Raw genomic sequence first — 20394 nt, forward strand, 5'->3', positions numbered from 1 at the left:
CTGGCGTGCTGTAGTCCATGGGGCTGCAAAGATTCGGACATGACTGAGCAACTAAACCGACTGAAACCTAGGTACAACAGAAGTATTATACATATTGATGGATGTCTGTGTTACCAGGTATTAATTTAATACTGAATATTTCCCACTTCACGTGAACCTGGAATTCATTTAGTTTAATTTAGAATTATCTGATATGTAAGCTGCTTACTTTTATTTAAGTCAATTAAATAGAGGTCATTTACAAATTAATTTCAAAAATGTTATCCAGAAACAAAGACATACCAAGACATACACATATTCAGACAGATACAAGGCAAGATCTAGGTTCATTTTCTAAACTTAGTCATGAATTAGACATTAAGATATAAAATTCACTAGTTATAAATAACAGTTGGAATATATAAATTTTTAAAAGACTTCTTCCCATTTTCCCTCAGTCTCAGGAGTTAGAGATGATCTAGATAAGTGTTCCTGAGAACCCTGGTCTCAAGGCACAGGGAAAGAAAATCAAGTTCTAACAAAATGGCAGCAGGTCTAAACCAAATGGTAACCACACAAAGCAAAATGGGCATCATAAATCAGAACACAGAACATAAAACACACACGTAGACCTGGAAGTTCTCATAAGACACTCCCTTAAGTACAAGATTACAGTTTCTAAGAAAACCTCCTATAGAGACACAGAACTTCAGATCCAAGTACTAACAGAGTAAATGAAAATATCTCAGGTCTTCAAAGATTTCAAAGGGAGGAAAGGAAGCCAGGTTGAAAGAAGAGGGGGGAGGAGGTGGGAGAGAAGGGCCAAAGGACGTCTCTTGCCACCTGCAGATACCCAGGCCTTACGGGATTTTACCCTGGGCTTCCAGAGAGGGGGGGACTGGAGCTTGGCCTTAACACAAACCAGACCAGAATCAGAATTCGAGTTCTCTGCCAAGAGGAGGTGATCAGTCTCAAATCCTCAGCTTAGGTTGCGGCCCTTCGACCAGATTCCTGCTTCCAGGACCAGGAGCCTAGAAAAAAAAGAGGAGGGTAGGAAGGGTTAAGGAGAGGAAAGAGAGAGCAAAGGGGAGAAAGGTCAGTAAAGTCTCTTGTTCCCTAACCCGTCAGGGCACTCTGGCCAGTTGTCCGTGTCAAGGGCAGAGCAGGGACAAAAAGGTCCCAGTTGTGGCCGCTGGGTCTGGTCCATCGGCAGGCAAGCTGGTCCCTCAGTACCCCAAGTGGTCAGGATGTCAGTCGCAGCAAAGAAGAGTCCCCTCCAGAGTTGTTATTTGTTGCAGGAAGGGAAACCCCTTCCAGGGCCCAAAAGTGGGCTCTTGTGTAACACTTGGAAATGAATTGTCCAAGGAGACATTCCTGCTGACAAAGCAAGAGACTTTATTAGGAAGGGGCACCTGAGCAGAGAGCAGGCGAGTAAGGGAAGCCAGGATAGACTGCACTGCCTTGGTGCTCGCAGTCTCGGGTTTTATGGTGATGGGATTAGTTTCCGGGTTGTCTTTGGCCAATTGTTCTGACTCAGGGTCCTTCCTGGTGGCACACGCCTTGTTCAGCCAAGATGGATGCCAGTGAGATGGATTCTGAGAGGTGGTTGGACATGGTGGTGTCACTTTTTGACCTTTCCCGAACTCTCCCAGTTGGTGGTGGCCTATTAGTTTCCTGTTCCTTACCAGGACCTCCTGTCCTAAAACCACTAACGCAAATAGCAACTTTAGTGCCTGGCCAGGGTGGGCAGTTTCAGTCAGTGTGCTTCCCCTGCCAAGCTGGGAAGCTCCCTGCCCCGGGATTTCAATCACTTCTGCCCCAACAGCTGGGCTTAGGGAGCCCCAGGACTCCTCAGCATGCACCCCCACCCAGTTCGCGCTGAGAGTGGACTGGGACCATGGGCCCCGCTGTCCTGCCCTTCTAGAGGCAGGCCGACGGCAGCAACCTTGGATTCCAGTGCTCAGCCGGTGGCAGAACGATGGCGCTGGCATGCCTGCAGGGGAGGATTCGCCCTGTGGTGCCAAGGCTCAGCTGAGCCCCCAGAGGCCGGCGCCAGTCGAGCCTGGAGCTGGCGGCGGGAACCCCGCAGGGCGGCGCTGCCGGGGGCGCTGGGGGAAGCCCCGGCGCAAAGTGATCTTGGGACTTCTTTCCTCTTAGGGCGGGTAGGCTGAGCCTGGACTCCGCGGGCGCCGCCCCCGCGTCGGGGACCCGGCGTCCGCGTTCCATTCGGGTGCTCTCGGGCCGTCGGGCCCCCGGGGCCCTTGGTCCGCTCGGGCCGTGGGCGGGGCACGCTCTGGGCGCGCGGCTATTGGGCGACGGCTGGGGCGCGCGCCGCCGCTCCCCCGCGCACGCTCCTTGCGCCTCGCAACGACGCGCCGGGGCGCCGCTACGGCTGTGCCGCGACGCGCGCCGGCGATTGGTGGAGGGGCGGGGGCCGGGGCGCGGCTGCCCGCGGATTGGCCGCGCCGAGCGGGGGCGGGCCGCGCACGCACTTAAGGGGCGGTGTCCGGGCCGCGGGCGCTGGTGCCAAGATGTCGGCTGCGGCGGTCCCGGAGCTGAAGCGGATCAGTCGGGTGGAAGCGATGCGCCTGGGCCCCGGCTGGAGCCACTCGTGCCACGCCATGCTGTACGCCGCGAACCCGGGTCAGCTCTTCGGCCGCATCCCCATGCGCTTCTCGGTGCTGGTGAGGACGCGGGCGTGCGGGCGGCCAGGGAACGGGGCACCGCCGCTCGGACCCGCGCCCGTGACCCGGCGCTCCGTTGCAGATGCAGATGCGCTTCGACGGGCTGCTGGGCTTCCCCGGGGGCTTCGTGGACCGGCGCTTCTGGTCGCTGGAGGACGGACTGAACCGGGTGCTGGGCCTGGGCTTGGGCTGCCTCCGCCTCACGGAGGCTGACTACTTGAGCTCGCACCTAACCGAGGGCCCGCACCGCGTCGTGGCGCACCTGTACGCGCGGCAGCTGACGCTGGAGCAGCTGCACGCCGTGGAGATCAGCGCGGTGCACTCGCGGGACCATGGCCTGGAGGTGGGGCCGCCGCCCGGGCCCCGGGCCCCGCCCCCGCCCCGGGATTTGGCTCTGGCCCCGCGGAAGGCACCGATGGGTAACACGTCCCCCTAAGGGTTCCCTGGCCGGGCTGGGAGGGTGACGCTGTCTCAGCTTCGGGGTGGGGAGAGGGACCAGGGGCCGGGCAGGGTGGGAGGCGGGCCGGGGCGCCCTCGGGGCTGTGTTCCATCTGCCTTGCTGCCTGCCATTGCCAATCCTGGGAGTGGGGGCGTGGGATCGGTGGGAGGCTGGGAAGGGGCGGTGCCTGCTCCGGGGGGTGTGAACTGCAGAGTACAGAGGTCTGGGTTCTCGTGGTGGGGGCACGACGGCTGTTTCTAGTTGTGGGTTTCATCGCCTAGAGGGCCTGGGAGTGACATTTGGGGTGTTCGGGATTCATCAGGTGGAAGAGGGAGCATGGGGTCTGGACTGGGGGCTTCCTGCCAGGGACTGAGGCCTGGGACTTGGGGGCGGGGTACGTGCATGGGGGCGGGGGTTGAAACTCGCTGGGGGAAGGGAGGGGCTGCACTTTCCCGAGGGAGCCGGTTGCCCGCCATTGTCCTGGGCAACCTGGCTGCCCTACCCCCAGCCTAGTGGCTCACCAGCTCCTCCTGCAACGGCCCTGCCGTCCCCAGGGTCCTGGTCCCAACCCTAGTCTCCTGTCCACAGGTACTGGGACTTGTCCGTGTCCCTCTGTACACCCAGAAGGACCGAGTCGGGGGCTTTCCCAACTTCCTGAGCAACGCCTTCATCAGTACGGCCAAGTACCAGCTCCTGTTCGCCCTCAAGGTGCTCAACATGATGCCAGAGGAGAAGCTGGCTGAGGCTCTGGCCGCTGCCACAGAGAAACAGAAGAAAGCCCTGGAGAAGCTGCTCCCGTCTTCCTCCTGAGGTGCTCCTGTGCCCTTTTGCCCCTGCCCCCCCTTCCCCAGCTCTCTGCCTGTGGGCTGTGTTCCTGCGGGCATGTCTTCTAGCATGTGCTATGTTTGCCCCACCTGACTGGGGGAGTGGGCACCTTGTCATTTCCAGTGCCCCGAGCAGTTACTGGGGGGTGGCCTGGGCACACCCATGCTGAGGCTCACTCCACACATCTCATTGTGGACTGGTGGGGGGCGGGGGGTGGCCAGAGGCTGTCTGACAGCCCGTGGGTGCATGCACAGGGCCCTGGAGAAGCTGGTTTGTTCTCAGGGCAGTTTTGTTCTTGAGGAGGCCACTGATGGGTTGACTTTTTCCTGCATCCTGCCCTGAGCCAGCCCCAGCCTGAGCTAGGAGGTGACACTGAATTCTGGTTGTTAGCTTTACTTGTGGTGAGTTTTCAGAGCATCTGTACCTCCTTGGGTTTGGTCCCTGTGGACTGGCAGGGCCATGGGGCCCAGGTGTAGACAGAGCTCCTGGAGGGACAGGGAAGCTGTGTGTTCTTTGGTCCTGGCTGCAGGTCCGGGGTAGATGCAGAAGTGTCCCTTCCCTGCTTCCCAGGGACTGAGGGCTGGGGCTGAGCCTGAGTGGGGCTCTGGGCCCTTCAGCGTGGAGCCCAGGCTGCCTGCCCCTCCCAGGCAGGGTGCGGCCACCTCCCTGTGGTTACTGTGGCCCTGCCCGCCGTGGACGCTGGGCCATGAGCCTGATACGGTGGTTTCTCCATGGAGACTGACAGGCCTTCTCCCCCTTTCCCGGTCTGGGTGGCTCTGCTCTGGCCTGCTTTGAGAGTCTCCCCCTCTGTTGGCAGCACGCTATGCAGGGCCCCAGGAGACGGTCCGGCAGCACCAGCCGAGTGCGCAGTGACAACAGCGGAGCCGCCCAGGTCAGGAGGGTCGCCGCTGGCGGTCTCCTAGGTACGGGAAGACTTCTCAGTGAAGCTGATGGTTTCCGTGGTACCGGCCTGGCTGGTAAGGACAGCAGGTTCCTGGCCCAGCCTGGGCACCCGCCTTGGAGCCTTGGTGCAGCGCTGGCACATGTGGGCAGGAGCACTGGCTCCGTAATAAAACACCTGAACCTCGTTCCTCTGATTCTCTGGGGCGCGCTTCACTTGCTAGGTAGCTCTGTACACAGGTGGTCCTGCCACAGGGCCAGGGATGGGGCAGCAGAGGTCACCCGGGCGCTGCCCTCCCCTCACTGTGCCTCATCAGCCAGGACCGCAGGCCAGCACCGAACCCGCACCACCGGAGTGTAAGTTTTATTTTCCCACAAATGACCTACGCTGCCTAGGGGCCTCAGGCCGCCCCACCTGGGCAAACCTCAGCGTGGCATGGGGACGCTCGCCGCGGCCCTGCCGGCTCCGGGCTTCAGCCCGGGTCTGACGAGATGACAAGAGGCCCTGTCCCGCCTCGCTGCCCTGCACTGGCCCTGGCCTGCCCGCCTGCTGCTGCTCCTCTGGCCGCCGCAGCTGCCCGCTCGCTGCCCTCCTGTCCTCGGGCACACAGCTTCAGGGTGGATCAGTCACCCCACGTCCGGTTCTGAGAAGGGAAAAGGCAGACTGGAGGGGGCTCCCTTAGCCGTCCCGCCGACCCTGTTCTCTGGACCTGTGGCTGCTGGACACTCACCATCCCCCGGCTACGGCTCCCGCCAGCTCTCTTTCCCGCTCAGCGCCTGCAGCTTCTCCAGGCTCTGCGTCACCAAGCACAGGACTCGCCCTGAGGACGGGAGCGCAGTCATGGCTTCACGAGCTGGGGCGTAGGCAGGGCGGACCTCAGGGCTAGTGGGCTGCAGCCCCTGGACTCACCCATCTCCTGGACTCGCTCCTCCAGGGCTCCCGACAGCTCCGGGAGGCTCAGGGCCTGCAAGGAGGCCTGCCAGCCTTTGGGGTCTGTGGAGCAGAGAGCCAGGTGGGCGTGGGTTCTGGGCACCCTGAACCACTACAACAGGACTGGCCCTCTAGAGCCACATGTCCCCGCGGCATGTCAGCGTGTTCTCTGCCCGCTTGTGAAGCAGAGCGCTGCCGGCCAGTAGGGACCTGTCCCCAGGGCTGAGTGTGCCAGGGCCCGGCCTGCTGGGCTGTGGCATCTTGGACAGTGCCGGCAGCCAAGGCCTCCTGGGAAAGACTGAGAGGACGTGGGTGTGGAGCGCGAGGGGACCGGGGAGGCGTCCACGTGACAAGCGCAGAGACAGGTGGCGAGACCCGGCCTGGGAGGCATCCCACCCTCATCCGTCTGCCCCACGGCCAGGACACCGCCCTCCTTACCTGCTGCAGGGAGGCCTGGGCACAGGGGAGCCTCACGCAGGAACTCGTCCCGCCTCACTCGGGCTGACAGCTCGGCCTGACAGGCTCTGCCGGACAGGACACCAAGCAGCAGTGAGGGGCGAGGCCAGGGGGCCTCCTCTGAGCCTCTGCCAGGGATGCCCACAGGGGCCCCTCTGCTGCCTGTGGGGAGGGACAGCCTGGGGTGGCAGCTACTCCAGGAGGCCCTGAAAACCATCCACTGGTGGGAAATTCAGAGGAGACAGAGACAGAGAGCCTGGCGCTGGCTGGGGGCAGCCGGACACCCACTCACCGCAGCTGGTCCAGGACAAGCGCGGCATCCTGGGCAAGGGCCCAGGTCTCCTGCAGCTGTGCATGCACATCCTTGCGGGCACTGTCCTGCTCCAAGAGGCAGCTCTCCACCACGGCCCGCAGCTCCTGCTCCTGGGACACCAGGCCCCGCATGGCCTCCACCTCCTCGCAGCGCTGCGGCCGGCGGGAGAGCGCCTCAGGCTGGGTCCCCCGCCCTGGCCTCCACGCCTGCCGCCGCCCCCTCCAGTCTGGGGGCCCATCGCCTTCAGCCCTGCCCCAGCCCTACAGTGTGCTTCATGTGCCCGCCCTCCTGGGCGCCCCCTCCTGCCCCCAAGCTGTCATGGGCCCGGCTGCTGCTCTCTGCTGCCCTCTGCCCCACCCTCACCTTGTGCAGCTGGATGGCAAGCTCCTGCATCTCGGCCTCCAGCCTGTCAGCGTAGGCCAGCTCCAGGGCGTCACTGGGGGGGCGGGCGCTGCTGTGCCAGCGGGCGATGGCGGACGTCATCTTCCTCTTGGGCCCAAACAACCTGCATCAGGGAGGACACTGCTCAGCACCTGCCGTACATGGAGGCTCTGTGGGCCATCCTGCCAAGACCGTCCGCTACAGAGACCCCAGCCTTGAAGGGGGCGGGGAGCCCCCAGGATCCTGGGGAGAGGACCGAAGTGTCCCAGGGAGTCATGACCCCTCGCCCTGCCCGGCTCTCAGCACGGGGAGCCGGGTTGCTCAGATGCTCTCAGGGTCGAGGTGGGAAGTGTCTGGTGCTCTGAGCATAGCGGTGTCCGCTGGGCCAGCTCGGGCCTCGGGACCAAGACCGCCGGCATCCGAGCCGGGAGCGGCCGCTGGAGTGGATGGAGGGCAGCTGACGGCAGGGAGAAGCCGGCCTCGATAGGGTGACCCCGCCCCGCCGCTGGGAGCCGCGACCTCTGCTGGCCACAGAGGCCCACGCTCACGTGATGCCGATTTCCTTCAGGTCGCTCTCGGTGAGGGTCAGGAAGATGCGGAGGTCCACATCCTGCTCCTCAAACACCTGCAAGTACTTGAGACAGCCGATCTGCTCCAGCAGCGTGGCGAGGTCCTGGGGGCGAGCAGGCCACGTCAGGACGGGTGGCCATGAAGACGTGGGCGGGACAAGGACCACCCTGCACGTGGGGCCCCCGTCCTCCCGCTCAGCACCCGGCCCATCCTGAGCCTGCTGACCCCCAGGCGTGGCAGGGAGCCCAGGCCGTCCACTCTGTGTCCTCAGCTGCGTCCTCAGGGTGTCCAGGGACACGGTCAGCCCATCAGTGTTCCCAGGCCAGCCTCGTCAGTTCAGCAGGAAGCACAGCCCTGCAGGCTGCGGCAGTGGCCCTCAGTCTCTGCCGCCTGGGACTGTCCCCACGTCCCCTTTGCTCTGGGGGAGAGGCTTCGCAGGATGTTGTGTCCCTGGTTAACACGTCACCCCGTGTTTTCTGGGCCCCGCGGACACTGATGAGAAATACACTGTTAAACCGTCTGGAGGTCCCCGTGTCTGTGCTGAGCCACTAGGCTCTTGCTCCAGGACTGTTTCTGACATTGATGGTGATGTGTCCAGGTCACACATCGATGTGGCTCGAGTTTAACCAACTTAAGAGTTGATTTGGCTTCTTGGACGTGCAGATGCGTTTTTTGATCAAACTGGGAAGATCTGGCTTTTCCCAGGAAGGATGGCCCCGATGCTCTGCTGGGACCAGTGCATGGCTTCTACCTGGCTGATTCCGTTTGGCCCCAGTGCCGCCTGTACTGCTTCTCGTCTGTGGTGTCGAAACCCAGCCTCCCCAGCATCACTGAGGTCCAGGCCTCAAGTACCAATGCCTGGTGTTTGATGCATGAGTGCTTGGATCCCAAAACCAAAGTGTCCAGGGTCTCAGAGGTTATTTTTTCTTCCCTCGCACCCCTGCAGCTGTAGCCTTCCTGCAGGGTTTCTTCTGCGGCGGCCCCAGTGACCCTCAGTGGACAGTCCTGAGTGTCACCTTGTCTCTGCCTCTCGTGCAGCTTGTCCCTGTTGCCTGACATCAGTGCTGATGCTGGTCCAGCGTTTCTCCTCCCCAGGCTCAGGGAGGCTGAGATAAGCATGGAAACCAGGGAGCGAGACAGGAACCTCGGTGGAGGCAAGATACCTGGCCCCTCTCCCCAGCGAGAACCCTCTCAGCCTGAATATTCTAGGTCGTGTGGAGAATCCCGCCCCACCCTTCTCAACAGTGCCAGCCCACAGGAAGTACCAATAAACGCCTCAGCAATCCAAGAGCGCCTGCGGCTTTACCTGGGGTCCTGAATACGGGGGCCTGTCAGCCTGGGGGCTCGCTCCCGGGGCGCAGGATGTCACGGCGCTGGGAGCCCACTGGCTGTCACCGCTGCTGTAACGGCTCTTGGTCTTCACGTAACTTTTAGTTTGTTTGCGAACTGAGCTTCTCCGCACGTGATCCGAATCCTGGGTGAGAGGTGTGTGTTTACAGTGGCTCTGGGCTGGCCCCTCCAGGCCCCGCTCCCCGCTTCGCCGCCAGTGTCTGGCCCCTTCACCAAAGCCCCGCCTGCCACCGCGGCCCCACGGAGCTCCAGGTGCCTCTGAGACAGCCTGCCAGCCCCGCTCACCTGGCTGAGCCATCAGGCGCCCCCACAACGCTGGGCAAGGAGGGGAGGGGAGGGCAGGGCAGGGTCACCTCGTTGCTCTCCAGGGAGGCCTCGCTGCTGAGTCCCGGGGCCCGGGCCAGGCCCTCGCTGCTGCTGCTCCGCGCAACAGGGTTGGCAGAGAAGGCCTGCTCCTCTGAGGGAGGGGAGATGAGGGCGCCTGACCACAGGCCTGGCCGTGGCAACGCCCAGCCCAGCCCAGCCCCCGCCCTCCCTGCCTCCATGCTGACTGCTTGGGCCGCATGCCCTCTGCGCACAGCAGGGCTTGTCTGCCTTTTCTCGGGGAGACCCAGGCGTCACGCAGAGCGGGCGGCGCAGGAACACGCACACACTCCCGAGGACTCGCCACTCCAGGGGTGAGACCTGTCTGCACCGACCCCCGGACCTGCTCAGAGACCGTGGCCCCAAGCCAGACCCCTCAGGAGCGCCCTCCCTCTCCCCTGCCCTGCCGGCTAGGGGAGCGCACCTCGGCTGCTGCTGCTGCTGCTCTCCACATCCCGCTCGTTGATGGGTGAGGTGACGTCCCTGTAGCACAGGCCGCCCCCCTCCAGGGGGTGCTCGTCGCTGCTGTTGAAGCTGACGTAGCCCTGCGGAGGCACCTGCTCTGTGGGCAGAACAGGGCACGTAAACCCCCCGCACACGAAAGGCAGGAAGCATTTTTCCTCCCGCATGTGACCACCTCCTCCTCAGGGCCTCGGGCCCCAGGATGGCACTGTCCTGACAAGCCGCGCCATCAACAGGCTCCAAGGGGTCCCCGACAAGTGTGTGCCCAACGGGCGGCGCATGGCCACCTCTCCCTCCGGCCACAATGACGCCTTGCCGAGAGGAGGAGCCCGTAAAGCTGTGTTTACAGATTGCTGGGCCAAAGAACTGTGCCGCAAAGCATTCCTGTAGCTGGAAACACACACCCCTGGCCAAACGACCTGGCTGAGCAGGAAGCTGAGGAGCTCTGGCTAAATGTTAACAGCGAGCCGGTGAAGTATAACTTGTGAGTGTATCTGCCTGTGAGAAAACGAGGGGGAGAGGCGAGACACAAACCCAAGCATTTAACCCCTACTTTGCCCCTCCCTGCGCTTCCCTGGTGGCTCAGCTGGTAAAGAACCCACCTGCAATGCAGGAGACCTGGGTTCGATCCCTGGGTTGGGAAGATCCCCTGGAGAACTCCATGGACTGTATAGTCCATAGGGTCGCAAAGAGTCGGACACGACTGAGCCACTCTCACCTCACTTCCCCCTCCCCACAGGAAGTGTGTGTGTGCACGAGAGCGCCTGGCTGGTGGGACCAGGGTAACTTAATTCCTTTTTATACCTTTATCATTCAAAAATGTTTTTTAACTGCTGGGGAAGAGAATATACGTGCTTACAAAAAGTTAAACTATCACACAGTGTAAGACGAAAGCAATCTCCTGACAGGCCACAGCTAAGAGACTGGGGGGCACTCCCTCCGTCAACCCCACCCCACCCCACCCCCACCACAGTGCAGGCAGGGCAGGTGGCCTGGGCACCCCCGAAGGAACAGACGTCATCCCAGGGTCCTGTGCTCCCAGCCGCCAGGACTACCGCCCGCACCCTCGCCTGAGGCACCAGCTCTTGGTCAACCCCCGGCCCTGGGAGGAGGCGGGCCTGAAGCTTCCAGCCAGCGCCAGGACCCCTACCCAAGGGTCTGAGAAGGGAATCAAGTCCTCACGTGGTCTCCTGGCTGGGATGGTCTCCTGGCTGGGATGGTCTCCTGGCTGGGAGGGAGTTCCCAGGGTGGCCTGGTCACTGATGAGCAAGACACCACACCTAAATCTGGTCACACGGCCAGACCAGCACGAGAGTGTCAACCCCGACGTGCCCCAAGAACTCAGCATCCGCGCTCCTCACGAGCACTGCGCGCAACACTCGGGAGCAGACGCTCTGACAAAGCTCGGGGATCTGGACACTGGGGTCTGAGGTTCTGGCCCACCACGTGCGTTTACCTTCTGACAGTTCTCACCCCCGCGAGACCCACCCCCTTGAGGAACGGATCTAAGCTCAGCAACACTTCTCCAGGAGAGAGAGTTCTATTTGTAATTCTACCTGACAGAAAGGAAGTTTAAAGGACAGCCCAAAGAGCCAGCCGGGGCCTGGCGTGCCTCCGTCCCTGTGACCCATTCTGAGTCCTCAAGCGGCTGCCCCCACCTGGCTTCCTGGGGGCCCCATGTCATGAGCCTGAGCGCTCATTCTCTGGGACGGGATCCCGGACTCCAGGGCCGTGGGGCGCTCACCGTAGCAAGGCTGCTGCGCCCGGCCCCCGAGTCCGATGGCTGTGATGCGGGCCAGGGCTCGTGGCCCCTCGTGGATGCTGAGCCCCTTCTTGCGGCAGGGCCTCTGTCGCTGAGGGACAGGGACACACTCGTCTGAAGAACTCAGATCTTCGTATTTTTCTGTGGGTCAAACACCAAGATTCAGACAGCCTGATCAGTGATGGACTAAACTAATCTTCATAATGAGCTAGAAGAAAAATCATCGTAACTGACTTTCCTAAATTAAGCAAAGTGTTCCCGGGCTGTCACCTGTAAGAAATGCCATAGTGGGGGGGTCCAGTGCTCAGGGGGCCACAGGGATGTAGGGGGAGGGGGGTCACAAGACTGCTGAGCATCACGGGGGTCCAGCCCATCCTCCTCTCAAGTGTGTATTCTCAACCTCAACAATGTACTGGGAAACAACGGCCACGTGAGGGCTCATGTGCTGTTTCACTGAATTTTTCAAATCACCACCCGTCTGAGCCGAAGAGCTCAATGTGCCCACAGTCGTCAGCACTTTATAGCTTTTCATCATTCCCCAAACATCGTGATGCTTAGAGGGCACAATTCAGCGGCTTATTGGTAGAAGCTCCCGTTGGGGAGGGTCGCACTCTGCAGCCGGAGGACTGGGGCAGAGACAGAAGCCCCTGGTGACCACCGCATCCCCGGGCCGTGTGCACTGTCTAGACAGGAGGGGAGCAGCTCACTGAGCCGTGAACTGCAGGCTCAGCCGGCCACTGCCTGAGCGCCCCCAAGCTGGGACAGTGGCCCTGAATGGATCCATGCCTCCAGGAGGACGCTGGGGCCGTCCAGGCAGAGGGCGAAGGAGCCACAAAACATGAACGTTCAGGGAGGGGAGCCAAGGCAGTGGTGGCTGCACGACGCTGAGCTGCCGCAACCCTGTCCTTCGATGGAAGAGACAGAACCAGGCGAAGCCCACGCCCCGTGCGGTCCAGGGGGCAGGGAGGAGCCGGCAGCCACTCCCTGAGTGCAGGGGCCCAGCGCACCCCATTCACTGCACAGAGACTACTGGGTCTTCAAGAAAACCACACAAGAGAAACGAGGGCAAAGGCCAGGCCCGGAGAGGGTCCCCGGAGAGTCCTTCAAGGACCATGTGGGACCAACGCTACGTACACCATTCTAGGGCACAGAAAGGAAGGGGGGCTTCCAGTTCTGCTTACGAAGCAAGTTCAATACTGAGACCTAGAGCTGGTAAAGACAGAACAAAAGAGAATCACAGACCAGTATCAGTTATGAATACCCGCACAGAATTAAAAAGATACTTGCAAAGCCACATTAAGAAAATAAGGGACTTCCCTGGTGGTCCAGTGGCTAAGACTCTGTGCCCCCAATGCAGGGGGCCTGGGTTTGATCCCTGGTCAGGGAACTAGATCCCACATGCCGCAAGTAAGACTGGGCACAGCCAAATAAAAATAATTTTAAAACATTATAATATGCCAAGTAGGATTTATGCCAAGAATGTAAAGTTGATTCACTTTTACAAAATTCATTAATATACTGTGCTAACAGGTCTAAGAAGAAAATTCACAATCCTCTCCATAGATGTTAAAAAAAACACCCTTGACAAAGTTTGGCATGTATAAAGACATTCAGGAATTGAGGAAACGATGGAACCTTCCTAACGTGACAACATATATGCGAACTTCACTCTGCAAGCCAGCGTATTACCTAACGCTGCATTTCTGCTAAGATTAGGGCCAAAGTGAAAGTCCACTCACTACCTCCACCTCATTCAACAGGGAACTAGAGGCGTGAGTGAGTGTGATGAAAGCCAAGAAATCAGAGGTTATAAGAACCACGGAAAAAAGTAGTAAATTTTTTCTCTATGTGCAGGTTTTATGGTAGTGTACCTGGAAAAAAAACTAGAGAATCAATAAATAAAACCATTATAAACTCCCAACAATGACAGAATCCAGTCAGGCAGCAGAACTCAGCACGGTGGACAGACATCGACCTCCTTCCTCTGTCTAAGCAGTTCTAGGCGATACGACGCTGATGAACTTGACACATAACTAAAGCATCTGCGTGGCAACAAATGCCACAGCAGAGTCAAGGAACAAAACCAGAGCCACCCCGTCTGAGCTGCCCTCCTCCCGCCTGCCCGCCTATCCTCAGCTGGGCGGTCCCTCCTGCCTCGGCCCAGGGGGAGGAGGGGCGCCAGCAGAGGCTGGGCTACAGACACAGGTACCTGGGCTCCGGTAGAGGCTCTTGGGCAGAGACGGTGAGTGGGCGTCGATCAGTCCCACGATCTTCATGTGTCCGTACTGCTTGGCCAGCATCCGGGCTGTGGCTCCACTGTGGTCTCTCGTGTCCACTTTGACTCCCTGGGACAGTTTGCAGAAGGAGAGTTAGGAGCCTCACCCACAGAGCAGCCTCGCTCCTGGCTGCAGACTCTGGAGAAGAAGGTTGAGACGAGCGAGCCCCATCCACACGCACCACACTGCGCTGAGTGACAGAGTCATCGCATAAACAAGCATGTATTTATATATATAAATCTTTAAAATGTGTAAAACAAGTCTGCACACAGCACGTGAGGAGACTATAAAGTCAGGGGAGCGTGGTTACCTCTGGATCTATGGGGGTTATATTGGTGTTACCGTTCTGTCTGTTTAAAGTGCTTCACTGTTCACAGTGGTTCTCACTGCCGTGAACAGGGTTCAGGGTGGTACGACCTGCTCTCTGCATAGCAGTCTGGCCGCATCCAAGTGAAGGCTGTCCTTAGGCTACATCCAAAACTCCTGCTTTCAGATGTGGTCACACACGTGCGTGATGCATGTGCACAGACCTCCTGCAGGGCGCTGAGTGACGGCAGACACGACCTGATGCCATCTGCAGGCCAGGGCTGGAGAACCTAATTCAACCCGACAAGGGAGCACTACGCTGCCACGCACGAGAGGAGAGAGCTTTATGTCCACTGGTGAAGAACAAGCTAGGACAGACCAGTTTAAAATAAACAAGCTGGGGAGCAGCCGTGCGGAGAGCATGGAGACGGAGACTGAGGCGGAGGCAGAGGCAGGCTCATGTGCGCCTTCTGTCTCGTCCAGATTTTTACATGTGCAGGTACTGTCCCCAAATTCTTTTTTAGAAAGAGCATGTTAACATTTTATGATGCAAAAAGTCCCAGGGATTTCCCTGGTGGTCCAGCGGCTAAGACTCCATGCTCCCAATGCAGGCACCCCACCTGGGTTTGATCCCTAGTCAGGGAACTAAGACCCCACATGGCCCAACTAAGACCCAACACAGCTTAATAAATAAATAAAATCACACACACACACACACACACAAACATATACATATATAAAAGAGGAACCCATTCCAGTATTCTTGCCTGGAGAATCCCATGAACAGAGGAGCCTAGTGGGCTACAGTCCATGGGGTCACAAAGAGTCGGACATAACTGAGCATGACAACAGGCAGAAAACCAATACAACATTGTAAAGCAGTTATCCTCCAATTAAAAATAAATTAAAAAAAATGTATAAAAACAGAAATACAGCATACAGAAATAACTGCATGCATGCTAAAGCTGTGTGTGCCAAGATATTTCCTGGAGCACTGCCTGTAATTGCATAATGTTGGAAACCTCAATTCCACTAATAAGGAACTGATTTAACTAACTATGGCATGGATACTGTATGGAATACCATAAAAGGGCACAATGTCTATGTAACATTAAGTTATTTTTCAGAAGCTAGAGAGCAAACATGCAGTAGAATCCCACTTCGTTCAATGGATAAAGCCATGTGTCTGCAGGTGTCTATAGACATCATCTTTTATCAACCCAGTGGGCATCCTGAGGAACAGGGGTGGCCTCCTGATTCTGTACAAATTTTGTAAGTGATGGGATGATGAGTGCTATTCACTGTTTTAAAATTTTTTCCACACTTTTCAAATAGCAGTATTTTTGAAGTTATTATAAGAATAGGTTTCTATACTGACTCATGACTGTACCCCTAATGCCTAAAGTGGCACTCAGCACTGGGTATCCACAGACACTCAGTGAAAAATGTGCTGAATAAACGGATGCAGAGCCGTTATTTCTGTGTAGGAGAAAGTTCTCCTACAGTTTATAGTTTGGTGATAAGATGCTTCAGCTGCTGTGATGGAATTACAAGCTAATAAACAGGGTCACTCACATGATTCAGAAAATACTGCACGATGATCTCATGGCCGGCGGCCGCAGCTTCCATCAGCGGAGTGAATCCATACACCGGCTCCCTGCATGGGGACCTCGGTCAGACAAAACCTCGGCGACAGCGACACCTTCCCCCACTGCCAAGCCTGGAGGGCTCCCTTGGCTTCTACCCCCAGCACTAGTCTTTTGTTCCAAAGACAATCCACCTCCCATCTCTGCTCCTTCGCAGCTGCTTCCGCTTGCTGTGATCTGAACCTCCACTTGACCACAGCAAAAAGCAGCTGTCACCCCTCACTGCTCACAGATGGTGAGCTCCTCCTCTCCACCTCTCCAGATACCCCACCTTGCAGATCAAGACCCTACAGGAACCCTCCCGGGACTCCAGGACTAAGAACCGACGCTGCCCTCACCATATGTTGCTGGTGCTTGCTTACGCTTAACTCGGAGCTGACCTGCACCAGGCGCATGCTCACTTCTTCAGAGTGCCCCTGGCTCTGACTAGTGTCGCCCTGTCTAGGAGACAGGAAGCGAGCCAACCACTGGTTTTCATGTTCGGAGACACAGAGCTTTCAGGTTTTAGCATCACTGAAGTCAGAATGTCAATAAACGAGTTGCAATTTAATGAGAAGCCCTTTTTTTCTTACTTAATGGGCTGGAAACCTACAGTGTGTGACCCCGGCTGACACCAGCCAGGATGTGCAGAGTCAGGTGGATGCTGGGTTGAAAGAGGATTATCATGGTGACACGCTTTAGACAGCACCACTACTTCCAGCTTAAAAAACTCAAGAGTGCTTTCGAAGTATCACTTCACGCTGTATGTGGAACGATATATACATATACACATACAGAAGACAAGAAAGAGAAAGGGACTGGCATTTAACACGTGTCAGTTAAGCGCCACTCACTGTTAGGCCCCTGGCATATGACGGGACGTGTAATTCTTCTAATAACGCCGTGACATAGGCACTACCATCCTCTTTTCAGATAAAGAAAACAAGGCACACAGAGCTCAAAGTGCTGCACCGAGTGTCGACACTCTGTCGGGTCGACAGATAGGCCAGAAAGCCAGGAGGCTCCCTGTGCCTCTGCCCTGGGCGGCACTGTCCCCACCACCCCAGGTCTTGAGCCTGTCACACCGAGGCAGGGGCTCCCACACTCTGGCCTCTAGCTGCCCTCCTCAGAGTCAGACGTGACCACCCGACTCCCACAGCTGCTGACGACCTGGTAATGACCTCACGTTGGCGTTCGCACCACTGTCCAAAAGGAACTTGACCATCTGCTGGTGCCCAGCACTGGTGCAGTGGAAGAGGGCAGTCCAGCCCTGAATGTCCTTCATTTCCAGCTCAGCACCTTGCTTCAAGAGAACAGAGAATGCCCGTTAAGGCTGCGTCTCCTCCGCACAGGGCGGGCACCCTCTAGGCCATCACACTGAAAGAATCGAAGTGATTACCCAAGCGCGCTGCGTGGTTCCCTCTCTGCCGAGCGGCCTGAGGCCCTCGCAGCTCACCTGGAGAAGAAAATAGGCGATGCTCTCGTTGCCACAGCTGGAAGCCAGCATCAGTGGAGTCTGCCCTTCCGGGGTCGGCACATTCACACTGACCCCCGCCTCGAGCAGGAGGTGCACGATGGTATCGTGTCCAATGTAGGAGGCATACATCAGCGGGGTCCAGCCACCACCGTTCTTCTTATTCAAATCTAACTCTCTCCTAAACAAATGCAAGACATGCTAGACACGCCAGGCATCGCACATGTGGGATTTACCAAACCCAGTGGCCAGGCCAGGCCAAGAGAAAGAGTGGGGAGTGCTGGCAGGAAGCAGAGTCAACTGCCACCCTGGACATCACAGGGTTCCGGGGTGACTCCACTTTCTGGACCATTGCCTCTGCACACTACCTTGAGTTTGCCTCTGTGCTCCAACTTCTTGTTCTCATCTGTGCCCTCTTCCTACCCCAAAGTCAGCTCTTCCTTCCTCCCACCAGCCACAGAGACAGTCCTCGACCAGGTGAGGTTCTGCCCCCAAAGGACGGTTGGCAAAGCCTAAAGACATTTTTTGACTGTCATAACTGTGAAGGGAAAGGCTACTGGCGTCCAGGGGCGGAGGGAGGCCGGGCGTGCTGCTCTGCATCTGCTGCTGCTGCTAAGTCACTTCAGTCGTGTCCGACTCTGTGCGACCCCATAGACGGAAGCCTACCAGGCTCCCCCCGTCCCTGGGATTCTCCAGGCAAGAACACTGGTGTGGGTTGCCATTTCCTTCTCCAATGCATGAAAGTGAAAAGTGAAAGTGAAGTCACTCAGTCATGCCCAACTCTTAGCGACCCCCCCCATGGACTGCAGCCCACCAGGCTGCTCCGTCCATGGGATTTTCCAGGCAAGAGTACTGGAGTGGGGTGCCATTGCCTTCTCTGGCTCTGCATCTGGAGGTGCACAAAACACCCCACAGAGCAAAGGAGGAGCTGGCCCAGCTCGTCAGCAACGCCAAAATCGAGACACTACTGATTATATACCACTATTCAAAACTGCCTTCCTCACTGGTGCCCAGCATAAACCATCCCTGACAACTGCCTGAGAGAACAGTTAATCTGACATGAAATGAAGGCACTCAGTCATGTCCGACTTTTTGTGACCCCATGGACTGTAGCCTACCAGGCTCCTCTGTCCATGGGATTTTTCAGGCAAGAATACTGGAGTGGGTTACCATTTCCTTCTCCAGATCTTCCCCGACCCAGGGAGTGAACCTGGGTCTCCCGCATTGTAGGCAGACACTTTACCATCTGAGCCACCAGGGAAGTCCATAATCTACCCATGGGTTAAATGTCTACAGCTGTGGACCAGGCCTCACTAGTCTCCTGATGACTCCACCTGGGCCACGGTGCTCAAACATCCAAGAGGAAGGAATGCCTCCCAAGACCTCTTACCGCTGCACACACTCCTTCACCACCTCGTACTGGCCGATGGAAGCCGCTGTGTGAAGATCCAGGGGGACAGCTAGCTCCTCCCGGCCGACCTGCGTGCCCAGCCCATGCCACATGGACAAGCTGCGGTTCAGCAGCTCTGGCTCACTGGCTTCATCGCTGAGCTCCGACATCGCTGTGGAGGCGGATGCTGGGGTCGGTTGGGTCTTTCCTTCCTGGTAGTTCCAGGGGATGAAACGTGATGGTCACACTCCTGCCGCAGCAGACTGCCGCCCACAGCAGCTGAACGATCCTGGCCGCTGAACCTGAACAAGAATCCAAATCAGCTGAGTGTCAGTTCTGCGCTCCTTTCAGAACACCCCTTCAGCCTTCTTTGGGGGTGTCTCTTCTACTCCAAATGCCTCCTCCCGGGTAGGACCCACATTCTCTTTTATTGGAGGCTCGCTCAGTTAGTAAAGAATCCACCTTAATGCAGGAGACCCCGGTTTGATTTCTGGGTCAGGAATATGAGCTGGAGAAGGGATAGGCTACCCACTCCAGTATTCTTAGGCTTCCCTTGTGGGTCAGCTGGTAAAAAATCCGTCCACAGTGCGGGAGACCTGGGTTCAGAAAATCCCCTGGAGAAGAAAAGGCTACTTACTCCAGTATTCTGGCCTAGAGAATTCCATGGACAGTCCATGAGGTCTGTCAGACCCCATGAGTCAGACACGATTGAGCGACTTTCACTTTCAACTGTCTGAAACCCGGCACAACGCTGAGGGGCTATCAGAATCATGGAAGGAGAACGCGGATGCCCAGGGACCATAAAGCTGCTTTATCACCCTGCTCCATACCAGACGCTCTAAAACGACGGGGTATTCCTTAGGAACAAAGTCATATCCAGGTATATATCACGTATACTTGTCGAAAATCTTTTGCTTATCGCTTCTAGAATTTATCTCCAGGAGGTAGCACTGGGAATGAGATCTTTTAATTTTCCTTCCACCTTTGCGTTGTGTCCATTCGGTAAAATGCTAAGTATCTGTTACTTTTAAAGCACACCAAAGTAGTAAATAACAACAACAAATGACGTTAGTGGTGACCGCCACGCCCACAGGGAGGTCTGTAAAAGCCCGAGGGCACCGCGTCCTGCCCCGGGGCGTGGGCCTTCCGCTGCCTCCAGACATCCCCACCTCGTTCTCGGGCCCCGGGGAGGGTAACCTAGGGAACTACCCAAGCGCCGACGCCTTCTCCCAGTAACCTTACCCCACACGTGGCTTTCCGTCCCGGCTCCTCAGCTGCGAAGAGGACGCTCGGAGCTGTAAACTCCGCGGCGAACCAGCGGCAGGGCTGGGACGCCCCACGAACGGGCAGCAGGTGCGAGCAGCAGGCAGGGGCCGGGCCGCCGCGGAGCCTCCCCGCGCTGGGCCTCGGGCCCCGGGCAGCCCTGGGGCCGACGCTCTCCGCCGCGCTCCCTCGGCCGCGCCCGCTCGGGTTCCCTCCGCGCCGGTCGCCGCCACAGCGCGCGGACCCAGCGGCCTGCTCCCGCCCCGGAAGTGGTTGCGGGAGGAGCGGAGCACGCCGGGACGCTCGCGGGTCCCTCTCGGCCTCTCCCGGCGCTGTGGATTTCTCGTCCGTCCCGCACCCGGACCTTCCGGTCAGCTAGCCCGGCTTGCTGTGTGACGCCCCCAGCAGCCAATGAGCAGGGGGAGTCCGCCTTGCTCCGCCCCTCCGCTGGCCAGGGGAACCAATCGTGTTTCAGGAGCGGCAGGACGCGCCAAGTCCCGAAAGACGAGCGGGGGGGTGGGTGCTGGCCGTCCAGTGATGTAAGACTGCTGAGCCGGGATTCCGAAGGCGGCAACGGCCTCAATAATCGCGCCGCTGCCCAAGCGGGAGAACACGACCGAAGAGGCGCGGCGGGCCGTTTTCGTC

At 58.3% G+C, this 20394-nt stretch overlaps 2 protein-coding genes and 1 long non-coding RNA gene across 11 annotated transcripts; 1 reads left to right on the forward strand and 2 right to left on the reverse strand.

Moving 5' to 3' along the window:
- Positions 1–636: 636 nt before the first annotated feature.
- On the reverse strand, positions 637–2253 carry LOC129637227 (uncharacterized). The gene is made up of 3 exons (XR_008707389.1): positions 1925–2253; positions 1101–1353; positions 637–1010 (listed from the first exon to the last, which is right to left on the reverse strand). It is a non-coding gene; the product is annotated as an uncharacterized LOC129637227 (long non-coding RNA).
- Positions 2254–2469: 216 nt separating this feature from the next.
- NUDT16L1 (nudix hydrolase 16 like 1) lies at positions 2470–5024 on the forward strand. 5 transcript variants are annotated; one of them, XR_008707384.1, is made up of 4 exons: positions 2470–2663; positions 2746–3082; positions 3691–3913; positions 4757–5024. XR_008707384.1 is itself a non-coding variant. In XM_055561170.1 (4 exons), exons 1-3 carry the CDS (start codon positions 2511–2513, stop codon positions 3910–3912), a joined length of 636 nt encoding a protein of 211 aa, XP_055417145.1. In that variant the 5' UTR covers positions 2472–2510; the 3' UTR covers position 3913; positions 4757–5024. The 5 variants fall into 5 exon arrangements, 3 of the variants coding, with proteins under 3 accessions (XP_055417146.1, XP_055417145.1, XP_055417144.1); XR_008707383.1 differs by having other exon boundaries at positions 2471–2663; positions 4745–5024; XM_055561170.1 differs by having other exon boundaries at positions 2472–2663; positions 2746–3006.
- A 151-nt stretch (positions 5025–5175) lies between these two features.
- Positions 5176–20029, reverse strand: ANKS3 (ankyrin repeat and sterile alpha motif domain containing 3). 5 transcript variants are annotated; one of them, XM_055561161.1, is made up of 17 exons: positions 19729–20029; positions 18487–18788; positions 17022–17277; positions 16804–16925; positions 15573–15654; positions 13625–13760; positions 11398–11556; positions 9616–9753; positions 9182–9285; positions 8785–8952; positions 7457–7581; positions 6891–7032; positions 6507–6679; positions 6197–6282; positions 5738–5821; positions 5559–5648; positions 5176–5491 (listed from the first exon to the last, which is right to left on the reverse strand). In XM_055561161.1, the coding sequence occupies exons 2-16, from the start codon at positions 18654–18656 to the stop codon at positions 5569–5571; spliced, it is 2025 nt and encodes a 674-aa protein (XP_055417136.1). In that variant the 5' UTR covers positions 18657–18788; positions 19729–20029; the 3' UTR covers positions 5176–5491; positions 5559–5568. The 5 variants fall into 5 exon arrangements, with proteins under 5 accessions (XP_055417136.1, XP_055417137.1, XP_055417138.1 ...); XM_055561162.1 differs by having other exon boundaries at positions 5176–5471; positions 19729–20028; XM_055561163.1 differs by having other exon boundaries at positions 17079–17277; positions 19729–20026.
- Positions 20030–20394: the final 365 nt, after the last annotated feature.

Source organism: Bubalus kerabau, chromosome 23 (assembly GCF_029407905.1).
Source record: "Bubalus kerabau isolate K-KA32 ecotype Philippines breed swamp buffalo chromosome 23, PCC_UOA_SB_1v2, whole genome shotgun sequence".
Classification (NCBI taxonomy): domain Eukaryota; kingdom Metazoa; phylum Chordata; class Mammalia; order Artiodactyla; family Bovidae; genus Bubalus; species Bubalus kerabau.

Coding starts and splice junctions, on each gene's coding strand:
- NUDT16L1 (XM_055561170.1), top strand. CDS start 2,511: ATGTCGGCTGCGGCGGTCCCGGAGCTGAAGCGGATCAGTCGGGTGGAA. Junction 2,664..2,745: donor CCATGCGCTTCTCGGTGCTG/GTGAGGACGCGG, acceptor GCTCCGTTGCAG/ATGCAGATGCGCTTCGACGG. Junction 3,007..3,690: donor CGCGGGACCATGGCCTGGAG/GTGGGGCCGCCG, acceptor TCCTGTCCACAG/GTACTGGGACTTGTCCGTGT.
- ANKS3 (XM_055561161.1), bottom strand. CDS start 18,656: ATGTCGGAGCTCAGCGATGAAGCCAGTGAGCCAGAGCTGCTGAACCGC. Junction 7,033..7,456: donor CTGAAGGAAATCGGCATCAC/GTGAGCGTGGGC, acceptor TCCCTGATGCAG/GTTGTTTGGGCCCAAGAGGA. Junction 6,283..6,506: donor CTTGTCCTGGACCAGCTGCG/GTGAGTGGGTGT, acceptor CCTGTCCGGCAG/AGCCTGTCAGGCCGAGCTGT.